Genomic DNA, 26,177 nt, shown 5'->3' with positions numbered 1-26,177 from the left:
GAGATGATAACGCGTTGGCTTTGATAGAAACACAGCGCACAGCTGGAATCTCCAAGGAAACCCACCGGGCAGAGCTTGGGGTGCTCCTGGGCCCGTCCCCATGCTCACACAAAGCAATACATGTTTGATAGAGGACTTCTAAGCTGCTCCTGGAGCCATCACCACGGAGCAGCTGCAGAGCCTCTCAGCTCCTTGTCCTCTACCCTTTCCTCACATCCCGTCTTTCTTCTCCTGTTTGCGTCGTTCGCAGCTTGGTGGGAACGAGAAAACCTCTAGTCTTAAATGGAGAGAGGGAGACTTTCAGAAAAGGCCTCTAAAGATGAGTGGTACAGCGCAGGCGTGGTGCTTCGTGGGCGAGGGGCTGGCATTGCCCTGACTGCTGCGCAGATGGGCAGAGCCACGGAGCGTGGGGGATCCCACGGGAGATGTGTGGCAGCAGGAGGAAACGCAGGGAGGATCTCCAGCCCCGGGAGACTCAGGTGACTAAAAAGAAGCCAGGAAGTCTCCTGTGTGTTCAGGACTTGCTTCTCAGGGGAGAAATGTAGGTGTGGATGGATGTGGAGCATCCCACCACCCCTGGCATCACCTCCGGAGCCTTGCACCGGCGGCTGGGGACCCACTTTCCTTTCAGACCCGTAGAACATCTCAGCCAACGTCTGTAGGGAAAGGAACATCAGCAGTGACGCTTTCACTCTGTCGCCTGCGTTGACACCCTGTGATCGGGTACCTGCTTCGTGCCTACCGTTAACGGTGATTGCGTGGGCAGCACCACTGAAATTACAGGTCCATTAATTAATTTCTAAATGGCGGTGGAATTCCCCAGGGAGCGCGTACAGTATGAGGACTCTATTAATTCATCTTGATTAACATTATCACAATGAATACCAAATGAATTCATAATGATCAGCCAATTATTTAAAAGTGTGACAGATGGGATCTTTGTAACTCTAGAAGTGCACTCAAGCAGTGCTGGCTGATCTTCTGACGCCGGTGCTGCACGAGGACGGCTTCGGAGGAGGTCAGAAAGCCGGTGCGCTGGCAGTCGGTGGATGTTTGGGGTATAATCCCCGTGTAGGGAAAGCTGGAATTACTCCCCTGGTCCCCAGATAAAGCTGTCTCTGGTTAGAAACTTAAAAATCCACAGTGTCTCCTGGCAGGTTTGGAGATGTCCTAGTGTTGTCCTAGACCTGAAAGTGAGAAGTTGGATCTCACTAAGCTTTGGTTTTGAGCAGCTCTTGAGTTTCACGTGTGGTATCCACCTGATTTGGCAACACAATGGCTCCTTCCTGTTGCATCCATCCCAGCTCACTGCTGCCGCCCATCCTTGGCCTTGGCCTTACACCAGTCCCACTGCTTCCACACCACCTCTGCCTTGGGGGGCAGTTTTGGGCTAAATCCTGCATTGCTAATTCCTTTTCCCTGAATTATCACCTACAACATAGCTGGCTTTCTATCCCCTAGTGTAAACTGTTGCATCCTTTCAGTAACAATGTCAGGGTAATGGGCCTCATTTTCCTAAAAAATCCCTTGCTCTGGAGACCTCATTTATAGCTGTGTAAAAGCACAGCAGATTCCTGCTGGGGAAGTCTCTCTCCTGTAGCCCAGAGGTATTTGTACATCATGGAAGTGCAGTAAAACCCTCTAAACTAAGTACTGTAGCTCCTGTGAGAGAATACCAGCTAAAGGTGTCCTGCGTGGTGGTGAGCAGCTCTGCGACCTGCAGAGTGATGCTGGGAAGAAGAGGTGTTTGTAACCAAAAACCTGTGCCAGAAGAGTAAAAGGAAAGGGTCTCTTGCATAGCTAAGAGGCTGGCTTAAAGGTGTTGTCCTGGTTCCGGCTAGGACAGAGTTAATTCTCACGGGAGCTGGGAGAGGAGCTGGAGCTGGTGGCCCCTGTGGCTGGGGACACAGCTGGGACAGGTCACTGACTGCCCACCAGCTGGGATGCTTTACCCAAATTGGCCCAAGGGCTGCTCCATGTCCTGGGCCATCAGGCTCAGGGTATAAAGTGGGGATGGGGCTGGGGGGCAGGTTTGGCTGCTTGGGAGGGAGCTGGGCACCAGGATCCACCCTGACCTGTTGTCCTGTGAGTTACCTGCTTCAGTGTTTTCTGTGATTGGGTTTTGTTTTCCCTCTCTGTTTTCTTTTCCTCTGTTGCTCTCTTAAACTGTTTTTGTCTCAATCCATAAGTTTTGCTGCCTTTTCTTTCCTGATTCTCCTCCCCATTCCACTGGGGAGGGCAGCAGAGGAGTGAGTGAGCGAGCGACTGTGTGGTATTTTTGCTGCTGAGTGGAGCTAAACCATGACAGACTGACTCCAGGGCACCAGGACCTCTTGGGCAGCTGATGGAGCTCTGGAAGAGTTTAATCCTGACACCCGGGGATCTCCAGGTGAACGTGCCAAGAGCAGACCTGGAGGGATGGACCCAGACCACGTGCTCCGGGAAGGAGCCTGGCCAGGGCAGATGAAGTGGTGTGCCCACGGAGGGGAGCGGCAGGGGCTGGCCGTGGGGTGCTGCTGGAGGGATGGGGGATTGCTTCAGGGCTGTGAGGCTTTGCTTTTGCAATCAGGTCTCGGGGATCTTGGCTTAAAGGGGCGCAAGCCTGCAGAAGCGGAAGTTTCCTTCTGGTGCGTGCGTCTCTTCTTGCGGCTGTTAAAAGCATTTAAGATGGATAGCAATGCTGTGCTCGTGCTGAATGAGCCTCGTGGACTCTGAGGTATTGCAGCTATAATAAATAAGCAACTGGGAGCGTTCTTCCCCTATGAATTACTGCCAGCTGTGCGAGGCTTTGGTTTTTGTACTCTGTCTCCCACTAAATACCGGATAGTCAACAAAATTAAGATTACCATCAGGGATCTTGACTAATGCAGGGATTATTATTGTGGGAGTGGTTGTTTGCATTCAGAAGCCTAACTCTCTCTGCTTTATCTGTTATTCATTAGGGTCTAAGGTGCCCGTGTGTCGGCAGCCTTGTGTTTTAAAGGGAAAAAGTGGAAACTGCCTTTGAGTTAGAGAGGCAGAGGTGGGAGTAAACACTGAGGGTCCTGGGATAAAGGCGTCTTGCATGCGATGCTGTTAGCTGGGGTTAAATTCAGAGGTGAAGGGGGTCGTCGCAGACTGCAGACTCCACAGCCTCGCGTTGCAGCACGGCGCTATCTCGTGTGACGAGGTCCCGGCCCCGCCATTGCTGGCAACGCCGCCGGATCGCGCAGCGAGCAGGAAATACCAGCGAGGAGCCCTTTCTCATGCTCCCGCCGGCCGCCCTTGGACGGCTCACAGGGAGCAGACGTTGGGAACCGGCACAGCCTGGCCCCACTCCGTCTTCTGCTTCTCCTTCCCTCAGCGCTGCCTCCGGACATGAGCGGCTCCTCACGTGAGCTGGGCTGCCTCTATGGGACCTGCTGGGCTGCCCAGTTTGTTAACAGGGCTACTGCTTGCTGAGCTGAAGCCTACAGCCTGAGCATGCTGCAGAGCACCGACGACGGCATTTGATGCCGATCGGGTGAAATGGATGTTGATGCGTCTCCGCTGGGAAGCTCATAGCCCATGTGGAGATCAGAAAGGTTGTCCTCCTCCAATGACTGCAGCTCAGGCTGCATAACTTGCCCCCAAAATCATTCCTAAATCCAGGGGCAGGTACTGTAACAGCAGTGGCCTGGGTACAGCGTGGCTGTGTCTTGCCTTCATCGCCTGCTGTGACATGATCCAGTCATGCTCTGAGGATCCAGGACATCTGTCCGGTTGTGTATCTGATCTCTGACTCCAAGACTTCACGAAACTTCGCAGCCTGAGATAATTCCTCCTCCTCTTCCCCTGTGCTGAGGGGTTGGTTTTTCCCCTCTCACTTGCGCTGCCATTGAGCTGAGGGATGTAACCTGGGAGGGGTTTAACTTGCAGCCTTGCAGGGAGTGACTCTAGTCTGCAGCTTGGAGACCTCCATGTGCGTCTGGGGAGCTGCTTAGGTAAATTAGTCCAGAGGGACCAAAGTTTCCTCCTGTTTTAACAAAGCGTGGACGTGGAGCTCACTAACAGCCGTCACTGAGCTGTACCTGATTCCCCCTGCCATGGCTCTGCATTCCCCGGAGCCATCCCAGCTCCCGGAGGATCTCCAGGGAACAAAAAGAGCAAGAGGAGTCTGGGGAGAAAGAGCAGGAATTCAGGTCTCCAACCTGCTGTCCAAGTGAATGGAAAAGCGGGCAAGTGGCCATACCCCGGTGAAGGGGCAGAGTTCAAGAGCACGGTTATTTTTAGTGATAATTTTGGAATGGAAAATGTCTTTCAGCTTAATGAGCTTGTTTCTTACATCCTTTTAAAGTGCTGCTCTCTAAACCAGCTGGTTAAATGATGCTGGGTTTGTTTTTTGGTTTTGAGGATACTCTTATGTTGAGAGAAAGGGTTTGGTTTATGATCTTCTCTCATTGCTGTAGCGATGTTGCTGTTTGCTTATGCTTCACAGTGTCTGGCTTTTGAGAGTGAAGTAAGTTAGCGATTTTTGCTTTTGTTTTCCAGAGCCATTCCCTGTGTGGATTGCCTGCATGGAAGGGTTTCAGTCCACTTTTTAATACGCCATTTCACTGAAGCTACCTCTTTTTTTTTTAATAGCAACACGGTGGTATTTTGCTTGTCTTAAAAAAATGCAGTATTTGATTGAAAATATTGGAGAAGAAAGCACCATTTATTTCTTCTATCTCATTTTTGAGTTTTTTTGCAGTAGTAGAAAGCAAAGCACAAGAAAAACACTGTCTGAAATAGTTTTCCTCAGCGATCGCGGCATTTTTGATACAAACAGGTACCTCTGGCGTAAGCGCTTCAGGGTGCCGATGGTACCCAGCTGAGGGGTAGCTCCATAAAAAGGCAGCAGAGCATAATAAATTCCACCACTGGTGAAACAGAAATCCCCAGTAACCCCCACGCAGCACTGCGTAAATAAAGCAGCCGCCTGCTTGCAGAGGAGACCGAGCAGGTTTGGGTCTTGGAGGCCAGCAGAGCCTCTGGGCTCTCCAGGAGGAGGGTGGTGTGCCCTAGTGATGGCAGGGCATGTCCCCAAAATGCCAGGTGGGAGCGGTCTGGAAAGCGTCATCATCCCTGTTTGCCCTGTGGTTCCCTGCATCTGCCGGGGAAGGGCAAGGAGCAAAAGGGACAAAGGCGGGAGAGGATCAGAGGGTGCTAAGAAGAACGGGAGAGCCAAGGCCAAAAAGTGCATCTTCTGTTCGCCCACAGGAGCCGGGCTGAGCGCTGGCGCCTGTCCCTGGCCGTGCTGGGCTTTCCGTGCCCAGGGACTCTCCACACGCTGGGTCTGTTCCCTGGAGAAAACCCCATTCAGACCATTTTTGGTGGGAGGGAATGATCCTTCTCCCTCCTCCCCCCTGAAAAGAAACAAACCCCAGCCAGTCATCCACGCTGTTGTTCCTGGAAGGATGGGATCTCAGAAACAAGCGCTCATCTGTATTAATGCAGGGTAGGTGGTGGTGAGGAGCCGCCGTAGCCTCCAGCTCTCTCTGAGCAAACAAACAAGCCTGGATGCTCCTGGGGGCAGGGGCTCTCCAAAACCTCTCCACCTCGGTGGAAAATCCTGTTCCCTTCATGCCTCTTCCTCCTCTCATTAACATTCCTCCGGCACAAAAGCGCGGTGCCCGCCGAGCATGGCAGTGGCCGTGAGCGCTCCTGTTGCATCTATGACCAGGCTTTAAAAACAGAGCGTGGACTTGACATCTGCCTTTTTGTTTTTTACATCTAACTGGTGTGCAGATCACAGCATCAAGATTCTCTCCATGAGGCTTAAAAAGGAAAGAACTTTTACCGAAGGGTTGTCGTTCTGGGGTGTTCGCATGGCTCAGAGAGCAGGGACTCAGCAACGTTCATCACAAGGCTTGCGATGAAGCGGCCGGAGTTGGGGATGCTGCAGTGGTTTTCCGGTGGTGTCCTCCATGTCCTCCCCAGAGCCTCAGTGAGCGGCTTGTTCTTCTCCAGCAGCTGGAAAGTTCATTACTGCACCACGAGCAAAGGCAAGGTGTCCAGCATGGATGTGTGCACCAGAGCAGAGGACGGATCTGGTGTTTTTGCACGTCAGCCCTTGGACCTGGGCAGCTGAGGCTCATCCGTGATGCGTGGGACGAGACATTTTGGGTTTTAAAGAGAGAGAGGTCACCAAGAAATTGGTCTTGACACATGGGGCTCTGTATCTTGCTGTACCGTGGCCTGGGGATGTGCAGATGGGCTGGAGAAGCTCGAGATGAAAAATGACAGGAACTGGCCTTAGGCAAGTACAGGCCAAATCAAGCAGAACAACATGAGAGCCTCTTCATCAGGTGCCATGGAAAACGCAGGCTTCTGTCCTTGGCTCAGCTGAGACATAGCTGGAGGAGGTGGGGCTGCCTCCCAGAGCTCCTTGACTACATCTCTTTTTCTTCTCAAGTGGATTGGAAGGTTTAAATGCTTCCCTTATGTTAAGAAAAATCAGGCTAGAAAACCTCTCAACCATACGAGTCTCCTTGAAGGAAAACAAAAGCATTGGCACAGCCATCAACACGGAGGAGAGCGCGGGGAAGCTTATCTCTGACAACACGGGGCTGGTGTGACCGTGGGTTGGGACTGCTTTGCCTCGCAGGAGGGGAGTTTGTGTACGTGCTGGCAGCTGCACCCCAAAGCCAGGCTCAGAGCTGTTGCAGGAGCAAACCTGTTGCATGCATGAAGGATGAAGCTGTTCCCACTTCATTCCTCGAGCTGCCCGTAGGGAGAGAAAATAGCATCTACAGCTGAGGCAACATCTAGAGAAGTTGCTGCCTCACAGCCATCCCCGATGGCTACGTCCAACGCCCAGGGCTGGGCAGGTATCTTGTGGCAGGGATCGCAAAGTGATGGCAGGTTTGTCCTTGCTTTGGAGAGGGTTGTCTGGTCTTGGAAACACGGCGGGTAGCAAAGCAGGTAACGCCCTCCCTGGCAAGGGCTTGGTTTGTCGCTGGTCCTGACGTACTCGGTGAGAATACACCGTCTGCTCTGCCGGCGGTGTCGTCGCTGCCAGCAGCCAGCCGGGCCGGGGCGAGTGTCAGGGTTTGGCGTGGGGTGAGCTGGCTTTCCCTGACCAGGGGAGCGGCAGCGGCAGCTTTCTGGGGTAGCAGCTCGAAGCGCAGATCAATAGGAATAACCCCTTATGTGTATAATCTGTATCCATCTGTCTCCTCCATCTGTCGTTTGTATCGGCTAGGTTCAGCCTAATCATAGCGAACACTGTCGTGATGACCTGTAAGACTCAACTCTCCTGTAACCCTTCAAGGGCATCTGATTCTTCGCCCCCAAGAATGTGACTGTTGGTTTTGATGAGGCTGAGATTTGCAGATTGAAGGCTTTAAGTAGCTACTGTCTCCCCAGACCTCTGCAACGCTTTCCTACAAATCCCGGTGTCCAGCTGCGTCGCTGGCGGCTGAGCGAGAGGATGTGTTTTTGGGACTAACAGCCCTTCCCGGCGGAGCAGCCCCAGCAGCGGAGGTGGTTGATCTTGGAGGAAGGATCCACGCTTTGCACCTTTATCCTTGAGACCTGCTGCGGCTGTGCATCAGGTCTTTGGCATTTAAGTCATGTTATAAAATCCCATTTGTTGAGAGTTTGCCTTTCTCTTAGGCTTTTCTGTTATTTAGTAGGCGTTTTATCTCTTCTAACGTGCCCAAAGGAGTTTTACTGCATCTGTGCTGTTGAAGGATTGGCGTTAAGCAAGAATTTCTGGCCTTTTGATGATGGAGAAAGCAGGAGTAGGGGTGGGGGGAGAAGTTTAAGCAGAGGTTTGTGTTTTTTTTTTTTTTTTTTGTTGGCCTGAAAAAGGGAAGAGAAGACTCCATGCCAGACAAGAGCCAGATGGACAAAAGCCACGAAACAAATCCGAGCTCTGACAGCAGCAGCTTACCTGACTCTGGCAGACCAAGCAGAAGATGTAGCATGGGCCTCGGGAGCCTCTGCAGCCCATAAACTTAAGAGCAGTTTGCAAAAAAATAACCTCTTGATTTTTTTTTTTTGCGTAACAGCTTTCACGTGGAAGGACTCTGAACACCGCTGGCGTGCAGTGAACGGCCACGCCGCACCGGCGGCTGCGGCAGGGCGAGCGGTGGGAATCAGCCCAAACCTTCACGTGCTGGGGTGGAGTTGAGTTAATGGGATCAACGTCCACGCAGGACTCATGTAGCGTGTGTCTTAATTTCCTGGTTTATAAGAAATAAGTTTTCTATTGTAGGTTTTGTTTGCACTTGGCGCAGAGCTGGTCCCACTGATTGCCTGAAAAGCCTTATTGTGTTAGACAGCTCTGATTTCCCTCTGCCCCTGCTGCTTTCTCTTAATTTCACGCAACCAGCTTCAAATTCGGCAGAGAGGTAAAGCGTTAGGATAATTGTCAATAAATAGCAGGCCTTTTACTTTATTGAATGTCTCCTCCAGCCCTGACAAAGAGCTGGGGGAGTTTGGGGGGGTTGCCTCTCATGACCGGTGATGGAAATTCCTGTGGCTTGGGCTCTTCTTGGCTAAACTGGGCCAAAACGGACTGTGGGAAACGGTGGTGCGTGGAAAGGTGTGTGATTTAGGGTATGTAACGTGATGATTGAGAAAGAGAGATAGCGACTGGTGTAACTGTCTGCATAAAGCTGCTTTCCAGGTACAGGGAAGGCGTGTGCGCTGATTTCAAAGGGCGATCATTAATAATAATGCTATTAGCATCTAATAAGTGTTTTTCATCTATGTGCTGTTCAGACACTAGCTCGTCAGCATGTGACCTGCTCCTGGCTAGATTCCTCCTGCCCCGCAGGATTTGGGACAGGTCTCTCCTGTCTGGTTAGAAATTGCCCAGGGACAAAGCCAGGGCGGTGGCTCGTACGGGCGCCTGCCAGCAGATCCCTGCTCCCAGCTCCTGTCCCACGGTGGCACCGTCCTGCGGCCCAGCCTCGCGGCAGCCGTTGGCATCGCTGACAGACCGGGAAACTAGATGCATGACGTGACCTCCGTGGAGATTCAGCACTGACAGGCTCAGAAGATGGGTGAACTCTGGGCCTAGGCTTTACACTGGCTGATCTCTCTTTTATTTAGGATTCCCTTATGCTGTCGCTTCACCTCCCTGTTTTCTTCCCCTGCAGCAGTTCCCATCCCTTTCCCTCTCCCACGGTGACTCGCCCTGTAGCTTCCTTTGCTTTTCATTACGTGTCTTTAACCTTTTTGATTCCAGGGCTTCTCCCCCTGCGGAAAGGGAAGTTTCCCAGCAGAGACCGGGTCTGAGCGGGATTCTCCCTCTCTGTGCTCCCAGGGAAGCAGCTCCCCAAACCTCACACCCCCTTGAGCTACCCAAGCCTGAGACCCGCTGACCACACGGGCGGAAAGGTCAGATGGGAGAACAAGGCGTCAGATGTCTGAGTGATCCTACAGACCTAATGGTGCTTTGGGTTTTCATGGTGAAGTGGCACCTGCAGCTCCGTGGAGCTTTGGGGTCCCAGCTCAGCCCCTGACCAAGAGCTGTAGGCTGACACTGTCCCTTCTCTGTCCACTTCCAGCCGTCCAGGAGGAGAGGCAGCGGGGGAAGGATCGCAACGAGAACGAGGTGGAGTCGACAAGTAGCGCCAACGAGGACATGCCAGTGGAAAAGATCTTGGAAGCTGAACTCGCGGTGGAGCCAAAGACAGAGACGTACATTGAAGCAAATATGGGCTTGACGCCGAGCTCGGTAAGGCACCTCTCCCCTCTACCCCAACCCCAACCCGGGCACTCGGGACAGAAGGGGTGGCTTGTGGGGCATCGGGGTTGACCTAGCACGAATACAGCAGTGAGCCTAGGTCGGGAGCCTTTCCTTATGGGAAAGGAAATAGAGCTCAGAAATGCAACTTCTTAGCTCTGCCATGGATGCCGTGTGTGAGCTTAGGTGAAAGGATGAGGGAGGCAAACCCCTCTGCCCCCACCCAACCACCAGCATTGGTACTTTTCTGTCTCAGGAACAGACACTGTAAGGCATAATTAGAAGGGCTCACAGAGATGGTTTTATTTTAGCTGACAGCCCTTAGTGCTAAAAGGCAGGAAGACACCCCACGCTCTGAAGAGTTTAGAGTCCAATTAAGCCAATAAACAGACCTGTGTGGCTGAAGTGCAAAGAGATAAGAGCTGTAAAATGAGGGTGTGACTTTTCAGATGCAGATTATACAGCTGCTTGGCTCTAAGAAGAGAAAACCTGGAGAAGTTTGCTTTCAAGTTTCTTTCCCATTTAGAAGCTTGCGGTACAACTGGGCCTGCTGGAAGCATCTGGGCTCTAACAGGACCTTGTGTAAACAGGAGATAGCTGACAGGGAAACAGGAGAAGAGTGAGAAGCTGTGATGAGGGAAACTGCCTTGGTCTCAACTGTCTTTCCTTAGAGATTCCCTTATCAGCAAGTTGTAGCCTTGCCTGGAGAAAGCCTCTCTGCAAAGCAGCTGCCTCCAAATGTGAGAGCCAACCTATCCTCTGAAATTCTGTTTCTAGGACAGACCCTGTGCAAAGCCCTCGTAAAGAGCCCTGTTGCAGAGAAAGTGCGCGCTGCCCAGTCTGGGCAGCACTGAGGATGCCGTCCCTGTTCCCCTCGAAGTGGTGGGAATGGAGGAATGCCTCTGAAAGGCAGGACTGCGATTGAGTCAACTAACACAGCAGCAGGGTCAGGAGGGGGACTCATTACCCCCACCCCTGGGTGCACTGGGGCATCTCAGAGCAAAGAGGGGGAGGGAGAGGGGAAAAAAATAAATTGCCATACACTGTAGTGCATATGCTTTTTGAGCCAGGGTCAGCTGCACATGTTTAATTTCCCATCTGCCTTACGGCGATGCCTCCTGGTAGGCACACGCCATGGCATGCTGCGTTAGCAGGAGGGGGCACCGCCGCTGCAGGGTGTCGGCGGGGCTGTGAAGGGTGTAAATTACCCCAGGGCCCTGCTAACTGTTGCCTGCCTTGCTGTTGGGGAGCGGGGAGCATCTCCTGGCTGCCTTGCAGCCCTTCATGGGGACACAGAGGTGCAAGTTGGCTACCCAGGACCATACGCTGAAATACCCCTCTGTTTCCGATTGCTCTGTGCCTAGAGGTCTGTGAGGCTGGGCTGATGAAATGCAGCTATCGCTAGCAAGTGGAAGGACTCTGCAGTATTTATTTTCTGCTTCAATAGTACTTTAGCTCTTTCTTTATACGAGGCTTGGAGGATTGAGTCAGGCATACCTTATCTTCTTGACAGAAGATCTCAGAGTCAGGAGTCTAAGTCTTGACTGCCTCTATGGGATGCTCTTCTTGGCCTTTACTTACAAGGACACTTTATGGCTGGCTTGTTAGGTGAGGCTTTTCCTTGCATAAGGCTTCCTCCTACGAACGGAGGCAATTCCTCAGCGGAATTCTCCAGAAGCAAATACAGTGCCGTGGTGCTTGCCTGCATTTGAGAGCAGCGATGCCGGAGGGTCCCATCGCCAGGAAACTGCAAGGGGCTTTTTTGGAGGAGGCAGCTCAGGCATGGTTAGCAAGGGGCTCAGAGAGGCTCTGACAGCTCTCAGGATTAAAAATACTTCAGGGGAGTTGTAGCTAGCGTTGTGCTGACTTGAAAACAAACCCCAGAGAGCGGGGCTGAAATAAATGGCTTCGTCTGGCGCTGCGTCTCCTCAGCCTCTTGTAGCAAATTGAAAGCTGGTTCCTGCATAATTCAACACGCATTACGGTGAACAAGGATGTGTGTTGCATCTAAATAGAAGCAGGAGGCTTGTTGAAATGCTCTATTATTGCCAAGCGGCTTCTGTCGATGAGGTGACATTTGTAGCAGGTTTAGCAGATGTATGAGATCAGCAGCTCCCAGTGCCGAGGCCACCGGATGAGGCCAGGAAAACGAAGGAGCTGCCCTCTTCCCAACCTCCCCAGAGAGCCTGTGTGATGGAAAGGCAGACAAATCCAGTTCCTAATAGACACAGGGTAAAACACAAGATGTTTCCTGTTAGCCTGGTATGTTGGGTCCTTTCATTTGCACCTGTGCACCTCAGTGCACCTGCATGGAACGCTGCAGGTGAGCTGGAGAGCTCCGGCGCTTGCAAGGATGTTTCCGCTGGGCTGGGGTGGAGGTGGCAGGGTGCTGTAGGAGATAACGCCCTCCTCACCCTCCTCATGTCTGTGACTGTCACCTTGTGCCACGGTGCCCTGGCTGCTCTGAGAGCAGAGATCCCAACTCTGGTTGAGGGAGGTCCCTCTGCTTTGCCAGGCTGGCACTGTTGTTTTTTTTTCCATCTAGGACAATGTGAGACCCAGCTGTGGAGCTTCAGCAGTTCTTTGAGCTGGTAAAAGAGGAGGGCAGGGGGGCTGCAGCCCCTGAGCTGTTCCAATAGCTCTGGTATCTAAACAGGTTGTTGCTGTTGAAGTGTGCTCTGTCCCATGGCTCTGTCCTGACGCCTTGGTTGATGCCAGGGAGGATGGAGTATGTTCATGGGTTGAAGCCCATGGTGGGGTGTGACCCTCGTGGGTGGCATGGACAGGATGGGGAGGGCAGAAAGCAGCTCAAAGGGATGTGCCCCTGCAACTCTGCTCTCCGGCCTTGGGTGGAAGAACAGTGCCAAGACATAGTGTTTTGATGACCATCACTAAAACACTCACTTGAAGTAATTGCAGCAGTGAGCCCCTGATAACAGCTCTTCAGTCGCTGCAAATAGCCGCTAATTGCGAGGGGTTGTCTGGCTGCTGACCCTGGCAAAGGGGATGAACCCGTCAGGAGGTTCCCACAAGCTGTAACTGGGCATGGCTGCAGGGTTCCTCCTCGCTGTGTGTCCCAGCGCGCCCCCAGACCCCCTGTGATCCTTGTCGCTCCGGAGCTGGGTGCTGGCTGTACGCCCTGGCCGTACCAGTCCCTGGGCATTATGATGGGGCGTCAGGATGGGTTTGCCTCTGCCCTGTGTCCCCAGCAGCCGTGAAGCTGGGCTCACGCAGTGTGAATGCCACCTTGGATGGGCTCCTGGCCACTGAAAGGCAAAGCCTGTAACTGAGAGGTGCTATCCCCATTAGCTCTTAATTGGCCTTTGAACGGCTGGTTTCAAGTCACCATTTTCTGGAAGATGTCTCCAAGCTCCGATTTTCCAGAAGGATCAGGTGCCTGCGTGTCCTTTCATTCTGTCACACTCCGGCACTGTGCCCTTGCTATTTACTGCAGGAAGGGATTTGCTTACCGTACGCGGGGAGGGTTTCGAGCACCGCTCCGCAGATCCCCTCCTGGAGACAGGCAGGGCCCTTTCGGCCGGCCGGGATGATACTTTTAGCTGCTTCTTGAGCTACGGTGACTAAGTTCTGCCAGGAAGCACCGTGGTGGTTCCAGGAACTGCCATCTGAGGTGTAATTAAAGGCTGGGCCCCTCGCTGAGGCTTTGTACGAAAGCACGGAAGGCTGGGTACAGCTTGTGCCGCCTGCGGAGCAGCGGTGATGCAGCCTGGGCTGGGAGACGCCCTGCATCGGGGCAACTCCTAGAGAGGGTGACAACCTGCCCAGAACAGCCCCTGATAAAAGCTTGGGCAAAAACATCTCACTTGCCTAAAATACCCGTTTCATGAGGCTGTGGAGGCACTGGCTGCTTCATGGGTCGTGTTCTGCTGGACTACGGGGTCTCCTGTAAGTTGTTTCCTGCTCCAGGGTGTCCAGATGTCCTGCCCTGTGAGAGCTGGGAGGCCTGGGTTCTCCACCTGGCCGCTCCAGATTGCTGGCCAAACTGGGATGACTTGAAGTTGGTGATGTTCCTATAGCCTGCGCCAAGGGTGTCCCTTCTCACCCTTCCTGCAAATGCCTCCGAATGCAGACATTTCCCATGAAATGAAACACTTAACCCCACACTCCTCCTGCTCAGTTTAGGATTTTCCTCTTGTCCGGAGGAAATCCTCTTTTTTCCCCTCTTTTGGGGAAGAGCCCACTCTCTGCTCACATCTCCTTTCCCAGGGAAGACCCCCGCTCCCTCGAAGTGAGACTCCCCTGCCCTTGCACCCCTCGGGGAGCTGCTGGAGATGGGCAGAGCAAGGAGGGCAAAATCCCTGGAACGATGCTCCCCGCTCCTCAGCTGCGCCGCTGAACGCGTGCCCATTCCCATCCATCTCCGCACGCAACAGGTGAAAATACTCCGAAGGCGGGTGCCTCTGAGCTTGCCAGGTGCTGGTTATTTTAAGCCTGGAGAATGGGAGATGTTGGCCACTGAGGCACAGAGTTTGTGTGTGCTGCCAGGGGACAGCGGAGGGGACTGGGCAGGAGTGGGACGCGGCAGCGTGGTCTTCATCTGCCCGGCCTGGGAGAGGGATTTGCCACAGGAATGGCCTTGGCCTGTGGAAACCGAGACTTGCAGGAGGGAGAGGTTAGGCTGGCGTTGGTGTCTGCTCTGCCTCCGAATTCACACCCCTTTCCCCTGGATTGCAAATCCAGGGATGAAGTAAGGACTCCTCCTCCGATTTGGAAACAGCTCTTTTAAGGACGTGGAAGAAAAACAATTGTACAATCAAAGCTGTGAGGTATCAGCAGAGATTACGGTGGGATATGTGGAGGGGCTCATACATCCCTGTCTGGAGGGGTAAACCCTGCGTACACACGTGTACTGGTGAGGTCTGCCTTCGCTGGGCTTGGACAGGCCCTTCCAGCTCCTCATCACAAGCCCACTTGAGCTGTTAGCAGTTCCTTTAAACAGGGATTTGGTGTGTTTAGGCTGACTGTCCTCCTTGAGAGCAGATGGTTTTTGTTACGGGATAATATTTCAAAGGAAAGGGTTTTTTCTCTGTCTTTTTTTTTTTTCTTTTTGTCTGTTAATGCCTCCTCTGGTGCTGGTTTATCAAGCTGGGAGATGCTGGCATGGAGAACGTGCGTGCCGCATGGGTGTGGGAGCCTGCCCATCCATCCCTGGGCTGGAGCTGGTTTGGTTCATCCATCAGCGTGATGGATTTTTGGGTCTCAACACTCCTGGTTCCTCTTTTGGAGCTTCCTAGAAACTGCTTAAAACCATGTGGTGAGGAAGCCAAGTCAGCTCCTTTCCTTGTGACTGATAACATCTGCTTCTGGGGTGCTCCTGTCTTTGGGGTCCTTCGCTGCAGCAGGGAGGCCGCGAGACCCTCCAGCCGCTCCTCCCGCCTCTCCTCTCCTCCTCGCTCTGCCTTCTCCCAGCCTCTCACTCTCCTTTTCTTGGCAGCCCAATGACCCGGTGACGAACATATGCCAGGCGGCAGACAAACAGCTCTTCACCCTGGTCGAGTGGGCCAAGAGGATCCCGCACTTCTCCGAGCTGCCCCTGGACGACCAGGTCATCTTGCTCAGAGCAGGTGAGTGGGACTTGTCCCCCCCGCGTGGGCTCCGGCACGGGGCCGCGGGAGCGCGGCATCTCGACGGTGACAGGTATTCTGCTTCGATTTAGGTCCCGGCAACTTGAAAGCCGTTAACCGATTCTGAGTAATAACCTCTGATAATTCAATTGCTAAATAGGATTTAAAAAGCCCCAAGGGACGCGTCGCTGAATGCGATCCAAAATGTTGCACCAGCTGCCAATCAGCTGAAAAACGGCCCGGCTTCACCTCTGGTGAGCGAGGCGCTGGGAGATGTGCGCTGGGTGGTTTAAACCAAGGGAGCCACACGCTGCCTTCCTCCCCGGCTGGGTCTTGAAAGACCAAGTGGGCTTGGGACTGCGTGAAATTTCATCTGAAATGTTTGATCATAATTAAAACCAGAAAGGGGAGGAAAAAAAAATATATCGCCCTCCTTCTCCCACCCACCAAGATGAAAATAAAATTTGCCGGGTTTATTTTAAATTTCCTTGTGCGGCAGGGGGTCTGCAGGAGCAGAGGCTTTGGGAGGTGAAAAGCAGTTGGCTGTAAAAAGGGTCTTCTCCCGTCGAGTAAATCCAAGCTCCTGCTGCTGGCAGGTTATGGGCAAAGATCGAGGAGGGCAAGGAATCAAGAGCCGAGCTCGGCGAGGGTGCATTTTAGGCATGAAGCTCTGTGCATAACTCTAATCATCAGATAAGTGATTAAAAAGGCTTTGGCTTGCCGCAGCGGGGCGTTTTGCTCCCTTAAACAAAGAGGAAGGCAAGTTGTCAGTGGGACACATGAAGCCGCTTCCGGCGTATGACAAACTCCACGTGAAGGGCGAGATTGGGAGGGGAAACGAGGAGAGCGTGAGGGCTGGCGGGGTACCCAGCTCCCCGCTTGGCAACGAGAGACACCAACCTCGACTGCTCGAAGTCGTCAAGGGAATTCAGAAGGGAATGATGGAGGAGTCTGGTCCAGAGCTGGTGAGCTACCTGGAGCAAACCAGCCCGGCAGCTAAACCTGAGCAAGCCACGGACTCTGAAGTCCCTGGTAGTTTTAAAAGTTCCCCTTGTTTCCCCAAAATGCCCTTACGTAGGGCATTCAAGAGGGGAAAACCCTGCAGGGGTGTGTGCTCCTCTCTCTGCACTCTCTGGCCGCTGGTTAATGGGCTCTGCAGATGAGACGCTGCTGATTCACCTTGGTGGTTCATGGCTGCTGACTGTAGAAAGTGTATGCCCCAAGATAAACGCCCGTGAAATTGGACAGGAAAGTGCTTTAAGAACCAAGTGCAAAGTATTCACTTTGACACAAAATGTAGGAACTGCCAGAACTCCTCTGGTCCAAGGTCTGTCCAGGAGAAGGTGTCAGGGCTCCAGAGGGGTTGGCGTTTCCCCCTTCCCACCATGCAGACACTGGCTGTCATTCTGTTTAATAAAGCTGACTGTAGCCCAAATGCTCGAATCTTAATACTTTCTGCAGTTTTTAATTGACTGTCAGCCCGTGTAACTGCGTGCCTTGGCCCTACGTACAAACACCCGCTCCCTCTTGCAACCTCTCTGAAATCCTTGACCTCGCTGGTTTCTGGGCGATTAAGTCGCAGCGTTTACTGGTGTAGGTTTTCCGCCCTTCTTATATTACCGAAAGGAGATTTTTATAGTCACATTTCATCTAATGGTTACAGCAGTGTGCTGGGAATGGAGAATTTGGGGGGTTTATGCTTGCTGCGGACCTGGCCGAGGCCCATATGCCCTCCCTGGCTGGCACCGGCTGGCCCTGTGGTGAAGGTGCTCCTCCAGCTTTTCCGTGGGTGTGAATATTGCCAGGGCTGGCTCAGGGCCCTCTCTGGAAAACACAAAAAATGTGTTTTTGAAGAGGGTCTCTAGAGCTGGTTGTGAGAGTGGATGAGCAGGGGAAGCGTCTCTATAGAAATCTTTGAGGGCTTTCTGCAAGTGCTGCACGGAGGAGCTGGATTTGGACAAAAAGCTGCCTCTTTGTGAAATGGAAACAAAACCCACAACAACAGGATTTTTCTTTCTCTTTAGAAGGAGGCTAGTGAAAGCTGAACTGGAGACTTTCTGACCTGATGTTCTCTCCTTTGTGCTGGCTGCTTGTTACGACCAGCTCCGAGCTGGTGTCGTGGAGGGGCTGCTCCATGGGGCCGGAGGAGAGGGGGCTGCACCCCCATCGCATCCCGAATTCCACGGTGGCTCTATCCCCGTGGCCGTGAGGCGGGCTGAGCACCCGGAGCAGCTCCGATGGGCTCCCTGCTCCCAGCATCTCTGTCGGGGCCTCAGATAACCTCCCCCAAGTCTTTTAACCAGTGGCTCTATCTATTATTGAGTGGGGAGAGCGGCCTGCTGAGAACAGCTGCCCATGAAATATTTAAGTATTAAAATTTAGCTGAGAGCGTCAGTCGGGTTCAGTCATGCATCCTCGGAGGCAGAATTAAGTGGAGCACGCATCTTTGGAGGAGCGGTGCTGGATGGGCTGGCAGTAGTTTTCCTCTGATCTTGAATCATTTAAAAATCTTCCCTCTCTGAGCTTTTTGGAGAAGGAAACCCAACTTTTTAAGCCTGTTTTCCCTGGGTTTTCTTGTTTCCAAGCTGGGAATGGGAATAACCCAATGTTTTCTCTGCAGCGAGGCCAGCCTGGCAAAGGATGCTGAGCGCTGTCTGTGCAGCCACAGTTCATTTTAAAGGGCTGGTGGGGAAATTTGGTGGTGAGATGGGCTAGCACGATGGTCACTGTGCTGCCAGGTGCCTTCCCTACCCCAGAGGAGCTGAAGCATCTCCAGAGGCTGTAGCCATCTCGTTTGAGAAACAAGTCACAAGAGTCAAATAAACCTGCTCTGCTTCTCCAGAGCTTGGGCTGAAATGCAAAACTCCTTGGGCAGGTTGGTTTGATCTCTAACTCAAATTTGCTGCCGGGGTTATAACTCATTTTTCCTGGTTGCCTCTTTATCTCGTCAGCTCTTTGGGGATGCTCTGGTGAAAGCAGCGGGAAGAAATAGCTTCCCTGTTTCAGCTGAAACATCCCAGCTCCAGATGAGAATAATCCAGCTGAAGGATGCTGGTGAACTCCTTAGCTGGAATAAGCCCAGCACAGATGTCGGCGGCACCCCGCAGCCTCACCGCTTTCACCTATTCTCGGCGAGCCCAGGGCTGGATTCGGGGCTGTGTGGAGCCGCGGCTGAGGGGTGTTGGGTGATGGTTGGGGTGTGAAGCTGGTGCCGTGGAGGGTTGTTACGCAGCGGCTCTGGTTTCTGTTGGTTGGAGGTGCGTGGAGGGGCTGGGTGTGACGGCTGGTGGGAGGCACCCGCCACGCCTTTCTGTGGGTCTGGCTCCCCTCAGCCGTGGAGCACGGTTCCTGCTGGCTCCTGGTGCGGTCCCACGTCTGCTCCTCCGTCCTCCTTGGGTTTCAGAGTGTTGCAATCCCTCTGCAAGTGCCAGGCCTCACCCAGTAAACAGCCAAACAAATGTTGCTGTGGTTGGGGTGGAAACATCCTGTGGCCACTTAGGAAAGAGTGAACTTTATTCCTTGTCAACATTTCTGATGGCACAACCCATCTCTGCAGCAGTAGGTAAATCCAGCACACGTGGGCCTTGTGTTTGTTCCCGTCAGTGAGAAAAGACGTGTTTCTGTGGCGGGAGAGGAGGTGAAGGATGTTATTGCATTGCTTTTCCAGCTTGGGGAAAAATAAAATAAATCAAATATCCTGATGTTTCTGGACCCTGACAAACAGCCCTGTGTTCTGGACACCGGAACGTTTTCAGGCCAGGTGAATCACACGTGGCGAGCGTGGGACGCCCCAGGATTGCAGGACACCCATCTTGTCTTATTGAAGATGCCTGTTGTGGTTCAAAGTCACCAGAATTTCCACCCTTCAAACTTTACAGCATTTCTTCTTGTTAGAGGTTTGTTTCAGGCATTCTTGAGAATTTGAAGATGTGTTAAATTAGGAAGGGGAGCTGGAAGGCGAGGAGGGAGGTTGCATCTTCCTTTCTTTCCCCGTTTGTCAGTAGCCCAGACTGCTCCCATGGTGTCTGGGCTCAGAGGAGGTGTTTCCCTGTCTCCTGAAGCAGCATGTCCAGTAACTAGTAAGACAAAAGCTGGTTTCCAGGAGGTGATGGAAAGCTGTTAGTGGAGCACTCATGGACGTGGGACATCCCTGTGCGGGTGAGAGGAGAGGCAATCCCTTCCTGTGTTTGTATGGCGGAAACTTGCGAGCCAGAGTTTTTGTGGTCCTGATTTACACAGCTGAATAATTGTGAATGAACTTCTCTGCCCCATTATGGCCTGAAAATGAGCCCAATTAGCTGACATAAAGCGTTAATAGGTCTTTAACTGCTCAGAGGCACGGAGTCTGAGGTCAGAGGAGGCTCTGCACCCACTCCTGGGTTCGCAGTGAGAGGAGCAGGGCAGCGAGCTGTTTGCTCTGGTGCCTGCAGGGTTTATAGAGGAAACTGCTTCCCTTCTAGCATTATATTTTTAGTGCATTTGTTCCTTAATGGTTTTTTCCTTCCCTGGCATCCAAGAAAGGGTTGGCTTCCCCCTCCCTTCCCATATCCAGCCTCGTTACTCTAGCTAAGGTGGTTCTTGAGCAGTTTCCTCCTCCGCACCGGGGCGGTGATGTTGCTGGTTCCCGAACCCGCTGAGGACCCCATGGCTCTAACCTACGGCCTTGGTTGTTTTCTCCTCCCCAGGGTGGAATGAGCTCCTAATCGCCTCCTTCTCCCACCGCTCCATAGCCGTGAAAGACGGGATACTCTTAGCCACCGGGCTCCACGTGCACCGGAACAGCGCGCACAGTGCTGGCGTCGGGGCCATCTTTGACAGGTGGGCAGGGGGAGGGACGGACGGTGGGGAACACCTCTCAGGCCACGTTGTCCAGACGTAGAGTCACAGAAAGGTTTGAGTGGGAAGGGACCTTTAAAGCCCACCCAGTCCAACCCCCCTGCCAGGAGCAGGGACATCTCCAACCAGATCAGGTGGCTCAGAGCCCCGGCCAACCTGGCCTGGAATGTTTCCAGGGATGGGGCATCCACCACCTCTCTGGGCAACCTGGGCCAGTGTTCCACCACCCTCAGGGTAAAAAATTTCTTCCTTTTATTTAGTAGAAATCTATCTCCTCCTAGTCTGAAGCCATTACGAGGAGGTAGTGGGTCATCCTCATCTCTGTCTCTGCACTGATCTCTGTTCCCTGCGTTGCAAGCTGCTTGAGGGGCTGGATGGAGATGTGTTGGCTCGTGGACTAGTACTCAGAGGAGCTCGGGCTGAGACGTGTCCATCCCGCGGCATGTGTGGAAACGTCACGGTCATTGCTGCAGGCAACAACGTTCAATCCCTCCTCTTAAACCTGTAGAAACCAGCAGCCTGAAATAGTCAGGGAGAAGGCTGCCCAGAGCAAATCAAAGCCTCTGTCATGGGGTCCAGATGCTTTCTAATGTTACGAGGAGGCCACCTCTTTATTTCTTTTCATCTTTAATTGGACCAAGACGCAATTTTATTTTCACAATGGAAAAGCACCAGAAATACCCAGCGGGTTCCACACGCGTATCCCGAGGGCTCTTTAATCTCATGCTTTGGGAAAATGTTTTAAAGCCAGACTGTCAGGGTGTTTGACCCACAGTGCGTCTCCAGACGCTGTGAAAATGGTGGCTTTTCTCTGCCCGAGACTCATCTTCAGACGACTTAGTTGAAGCCGAATCACCTTTGCTGCTTTGCTTTGCAAGGAAATTGTTCTTCAGATCTGGGTGACATAATTTTTTTCCTGTGAGGTCATAAGTGCAAGATCATGACTTCACTGCAGGATCTAACAGAAAAAACTGGGCAATCAGTGGAAAATATTTCAAGACCGACACCTGCAGTAATAGCAAAGGGAGTAATAAAAATTACCGGCAGAGGAAATTGCTTTTAGATACCTGTTGGGGTTTTTTTTATATTATTTTTTATTTTTAGGCAGCTTTCTCAGGTGTCAAAGCCTCTCAGTGAATGTATGAAGTCAGTTTTTATGGTCCCAGTCGTATCTCACAGGAACTACTGATGTTCCTAATGAGCTATTTTTGATACAGGAGGAAAATGAGGGCATATCCTCAGCTGGTAGAAGCAAGCGCTATCCCATGATTTCATTAACCGTGCACCGGAGGACCTCGCTCTGGGTCTGACACCTGGGTGTTTTCTTGTTTCTTTTTAACGCTGACGCCTGTGATTTCTGTGTCCTTTGCAGAGTACTGACAGAACTCGTGTCAAAAATGCGAGACATGCAGATGGACAAGACAGAGCTAGGCTGCCTGCGAGCCATTGTCCTCTTCAACCCCGGTACATGCCGTTACCTCCTCTCCTCTCTTGGCTGATGCTGTGTCCTTTGGGCTCCTTTTCTTACCTATAAAGCTCCATTGCAAATAACTGGGGGCACCCAGCTGCCGGGGACGGGGCGAGAAGGAAGAGAGACACGGGTGAAGGTCAAATTAAGTGCTGCACGTGCATCTGCCACCTTACAAGATGTGCTTTGCGGGTCAGGGATGGATCTGGACCCACACCCAGTATTGCTCTCCGGGTCTCCCTTTCCAAGGGGTGTTTGCCCCTTTGCAGAGGGCAGCACGGTTTCGTGGTCCAAAATATTCTCCGGGCAGGGCCCAGCCTTGGCCAGGACTCGGCCAAGGAGATGGCGAATGCCGCTGTTGGAGCTGCCTCCTGCTGATGGGCTGAGTTCTCAGCTGAGCTTGAGGGCCTTTGGCTTGATCAGCATTACACAGACTTCCTATTTTCAGTTTCACAGTGACTCTGTAAAGAGAAAGGTCTGGTGCTTGAGGGAGTTGTCCCTGAATAGGAGCAAAAATAAACCTAGATATCCTTTAAGAGAAAAGTATGGATTAGAGCAAAGTTAGAGCATGGACATTATTGTCCTCTGTTTCCCCATCTCAACATCCAAGGGCTTTTAATTAACTGCATTCCTGGAAAAGCCCTCTGCAAACCTGGAGAAGGGTGAAAGGCGTGAAACGTGCTCATAAAATACACAAGAATTTTATTTTTGGTTTGCAACCTGCTTAGTTTTCCAGACTCCAGGAGGCTTCACGCTGCTGGCTTTTCCCCGTTGGCCCCAGCTGCTCAGGGGAAGGAGGAGGTTTGGTGCCGGGCGTTGTGTCCGACGTTTCAGAGAGCAGAGCCCTGCTGCAGCAGCAGACAGACCTGTGCAGATACCTGTGTGGCTCTTTTGGGGGTTCCCTAGGTTTTAGAGCAGGTCAGAAGTAGACGGCAGCCGAGGACAGACCTCCACATCTGCGGCCGCCCCGTCCCCTCCCTGCCCTCGCCACAGCACGGTTTGTGCCCAAGCATGGCTCTTTCTCTGGCCTTTCCCATTGAACCCAGGCCAGGGCGTTTCAGCAGGGTTGATTGCTGGTTTGGGTTTGTTTTCCTGCTTGACTTCCCCCCTCCCCCCCAGCCCCTGCCCCTTGTAATCACCAGTAATTTATTGTCTGTCGTTTGGGATTAGCCGTGTATGGTAAAAGAAGGGGAATCTGGAGAGGTTCCCGTGGCGCACGTGCTTAGGGATATCGATTGCTGGACTGTCCCTTTCACCCTGCTAAAAACAGACCCTCGCCATGTCGCGGGGACCTGCCGGAGCGGGGGCTTTTCCTCCTGCTTCGTGCTGGAGGGAGAAATCCCACAAGCCCAGGACTTGAGCGGGGCTTAAACCCTTTAAATGAGGGTCTGTGGCTGCTGGAATGAGCCAGAATGGGTGGGGTTGGGGGTAGGAGGTGAGGTAAAGCGGATCTGCAGTCGCAGGGCAAAGCTTTCAGGGCTGGGATGCTCCTTGGGAGGTGTCAGGTACTGCCCCAAATTCCTGGGATTCAGGCCCCGCATCCACACTGTGCCCTGGTCTGGTGGTGCAGGGAGGGATGGAGGGGGCTGGGGGATGCACAGAGGAGGGGCCCTTGCCTGCCTGGAAAGCCTGGAAGTTTTTGGTTGATGGTCCTTCCCTTGCCTTTCAGACTCAAAAGGTCTCTCCAACCCGGCCGAAGTGGAGGCGTTACGGGAGAAGGTGTACGCATCGCTAGAGGCATACTGCAAACACAAATACCCCGACCAGCCCGGGAGGTGAGTCGCTGCCTGGGCCCCATCCTGCAGCCTCGCGCCCCCAAAAAGCCCCGAGCAACGGGTGCTGCAGCCCAGGACTGGGTCTCAGTGCCGACCTTGGGTCGCTGCACCTGCAGCTGCTGGGTCCCTTCTGTTTAGGACTCAAACATCTGGGAGTGAACGGTTCTCTGCAGAAAAAAACCAACTCATTTCTACCTGTTTCGGCTACGAACGTCCCTAGAAAATCCCCCTGTGAAGTGCAGAGAGGTCTTTGTTCCCGTGCCAGGAAATGTAACGCAGCCCGGACGAGCCCCGGCTCCTGCGGCCGCAGCGGTGGGATGAGCGCACGGGGGAAGGGGTATCATTTCCCTTTTGGCAACCACGGAGAGCAAACCGCAGCGAAAATAAGACGCACACGGAGTTAATTTTCAGTGGCAGATGAGCATCATTGCTGGGAAGCGAAAGCCTCAATTGATGCTCTTTTTCTCCCCTCCCCTCCTCCCCCAATCCAACTGGGAATGGGAGGGGGAATTAGGAATGCTTTCCTGGACCGCTCTGGAGCTGAGTGGGCGCATTTTCCCAGTTACAGCCTGAAGCTGGCAACTGCCAGTTAAGTTACTGACAGTCATTTGAGAAACCAAGCAAAACACTGGAAACTACTGCCGGTGCCTATCGCTGCTGAGGCGTGAATGTTGGGAAAAACAGCCCGGGCAACTGGGATTTGCATCTCACCTGCATTCCCAGTCTTGTATGTCTGGATGGTTAAATAAAAAAAAAAAAAAAAAAAAAAAAGATGCTTTTACAGCAATGAATGCAGTGGGCAGATCACACCCTCAGAAGTAATATGGGATTTATTTTTTCCTTGCTTTGGATACCGATGCGCTGGCAGATGAGAAAAGATGCATTGTTAAGGGGCTTCTCGGATGTTGGCGGTTGGCTTGTGGCGGGAGAGTTAGGATGAGGGTCCGTGGGGTGTGTTTGCGGTGAGGAGAGGAGTGAGGGATGAGCACGGAGCAGGGGTGGTTACCTCTCCTTTCCCAAGTGGTTTGTGTGGACCTCAGGCCAACTCAAGCCAACTCCTCTTCCAAAAAACGTTATTAAATTGCAGTTCCTAAGCAAATCCAGGCCCAGACCCTGGCCTTTGGCTGTTCTGGTGTTTCAGAAGAGCTCTGCTCCCCTCGGGGCTCCCAGCCAGGAGCCAGCCGTACCTGGCACAAGGAGAGCTGCCTTGGGAATGGTGGCCAGCAGCTCTCCTGGATCATTCCCTGATGGGCTGCACTCTGTACTTCGCACAGGCGTCCCGTGTCCGCAGCTGAGTCACGCTGCCCTGGCCCGCCGCTGCTCGCTGCCGCAGGCTGAGGTGGGGTGGGCAAGGGGGTGGCACAGGAACAGCCCCGCTCTTCAGCAGCCAAACCACCATGAAGCCGCTGTGTATGATGGAGCAAAGCCAAAATTGGTTCCCCAGGGCTCCACCTCAATGATCAATGATGTGTAAGGGAGGTCTGGTAGCTGCACCAGAGGCTCTGGAGTTTGATCTCTCGCTGACTTTGAATGACATTGGGCTGGGGACCTCCTTGTGTGATCCTCATACCCATCTTGGGAGACCTTAAAGGTTTTTGCACACTTAGGGCTGTCCTAAGAGCCATGTCTGAGCGTTGCTGACCTTACTGCACCTCTTGTACGGTGCAGGGCAGTGATGGAATAAGCCCGGGTGGCTTGGGAGGGTTAACTCATGGGCTGGGAGTCCAGAGTTGCACAAGAGCTGAAGGAGCTCTCTCTATCCCCGTGGTCTCCTGGCACAATTTGGTCACCATCTGGGGCTGGAAACAAGCTCTTCCTGCGGTTGAGCAAACGCCTGGTGGCGGGCACCCTCCCCTGCTCCGCGCTGCGGCCGGCGCTTGGCTTCCCCGCCGCGTCGGATGCGCTTTGGTGCGTGACTTCAGCCTGGTCGCCGGCCATCGAGAGCCTGTGAGCACCGTGTCCACACCAAAGGGGACCTTCTCTGCAGCAGCGAGGCGGAGGGAGGCATTTCTAGGAATTACCCCGGTGCCAGCCCCTGTTCCTCCGCAGGGAGGGCGCGATGCTTACATGACACCAAGCAGCCGCAGGGAATCGGGGCTGTTTTGTCCCCTCCTGGCTGCCCGCAGCCTTGGCACATTGTGCTGCGAGCTGGTTATCTCACAGTTAAACATATCCGAGGGCTGGAGCCATCATCTGGTTTGGTTTAAAGTGAAACTTCCTGAATGGGATGGTAGGACTGATTTGTTTTTCCTGGCTCTGCTCCCGCCGTTCTCGCCAGCTCAGCAAAAAAAAAAAAGAGAGAGAAGTGTGCATGCATGTATAATATCTGTATGTTTGTGCATATCTCTCTCGCTGTGTGGGTTTTCTGGAGGGTCCCCTTCTCCCTGGGCTGGTTCTGGCCTTTGCTTATGCTCCAGCCCTGATTGTGCAGCAGTAAAAACAAATAACAGCACTCCCGACCACTCAAGGACCTTTTCCCCCATTTTGAGAGTGGGGAGGCGATGTCCCGCAGCGCCTGAGGTTGCTGCCTGCACCCCTGAGATGTGGGCAGGTGAGGTGGGGGCACCCCGGAGTGCTCCGAAACGAGCCGGTGCGTTTTTCCTGGCTCCGCAGCCTCCTGCCACCCTCGAAGCCCAGCATGCAGCATCCTTTCCCCAGCCGGCCCTCGGGCTCATCTACTTTACCCCGGCCAGTTCCTGCGGCGCTGTCGGCTCTGCCCAGCCCCCCCGGTTCTCCCCTGCCTCGCTGGCATCGTGGGTGCGACCTGACAAGCGTCTCTGGGGAGAAAGGGCTTTTGTTCGGCTGGGGCTTGT

The 26,177-nt window shown here is 53.2% G+C and overlaps 1 protein-coding gene across 1 annotated transcript in view; it reads left to right on the top strand.

Moving 5' to 3' along the window:
• The window catches only part of RXRA (retinoid X receptor alpha), a 103,658-nt gene that overhangs the window by 74,137 nt on the left and 3,344 nt on the right, over positions 1-26,177 (top strand). The window contains exons 5-9 of the mRNA XM_086763838.1: positions 9,522-9,691; positions 15,156-15,285; positions 19,971-20,103; positions 21,494-21,585; positions 23,259-23,364. Coding sequence (XP_086619964.1) covers positions 9,522-9,691; positions 15,156-15,285; positions 19,971-20,103; positions 21,494-21,585; positions 23,259-23,364 — 631 coding nt within the window. The remainder of the gene's footprint in view (positions 1-9,521; positions 9,692-15,155; positions 15,286-19,970; positions 20,104-21,493; positions 21,586-23,258; positions 23,365-26,177) is intronic.

Source organism: Chlamydotis macqueenii, chromosome 20 (genome assembly GCF_036417535.1).
Source record: "Chlamydotis macqueenii isolate bChlMac1 chromosome 20, bChlMac1.mat, whole genome shotgun sequence".
Taxonomy (NCBI): domain Eukaryota; kingdom Metazoa; phylum Chordata; class Aves; order Otidiformes; family Otididae; genus Chlamydotis; species Chlamydotis macqueenii.
This window is presented reverse-complemented; position numbering and strand designations above follow the sequence as displayed.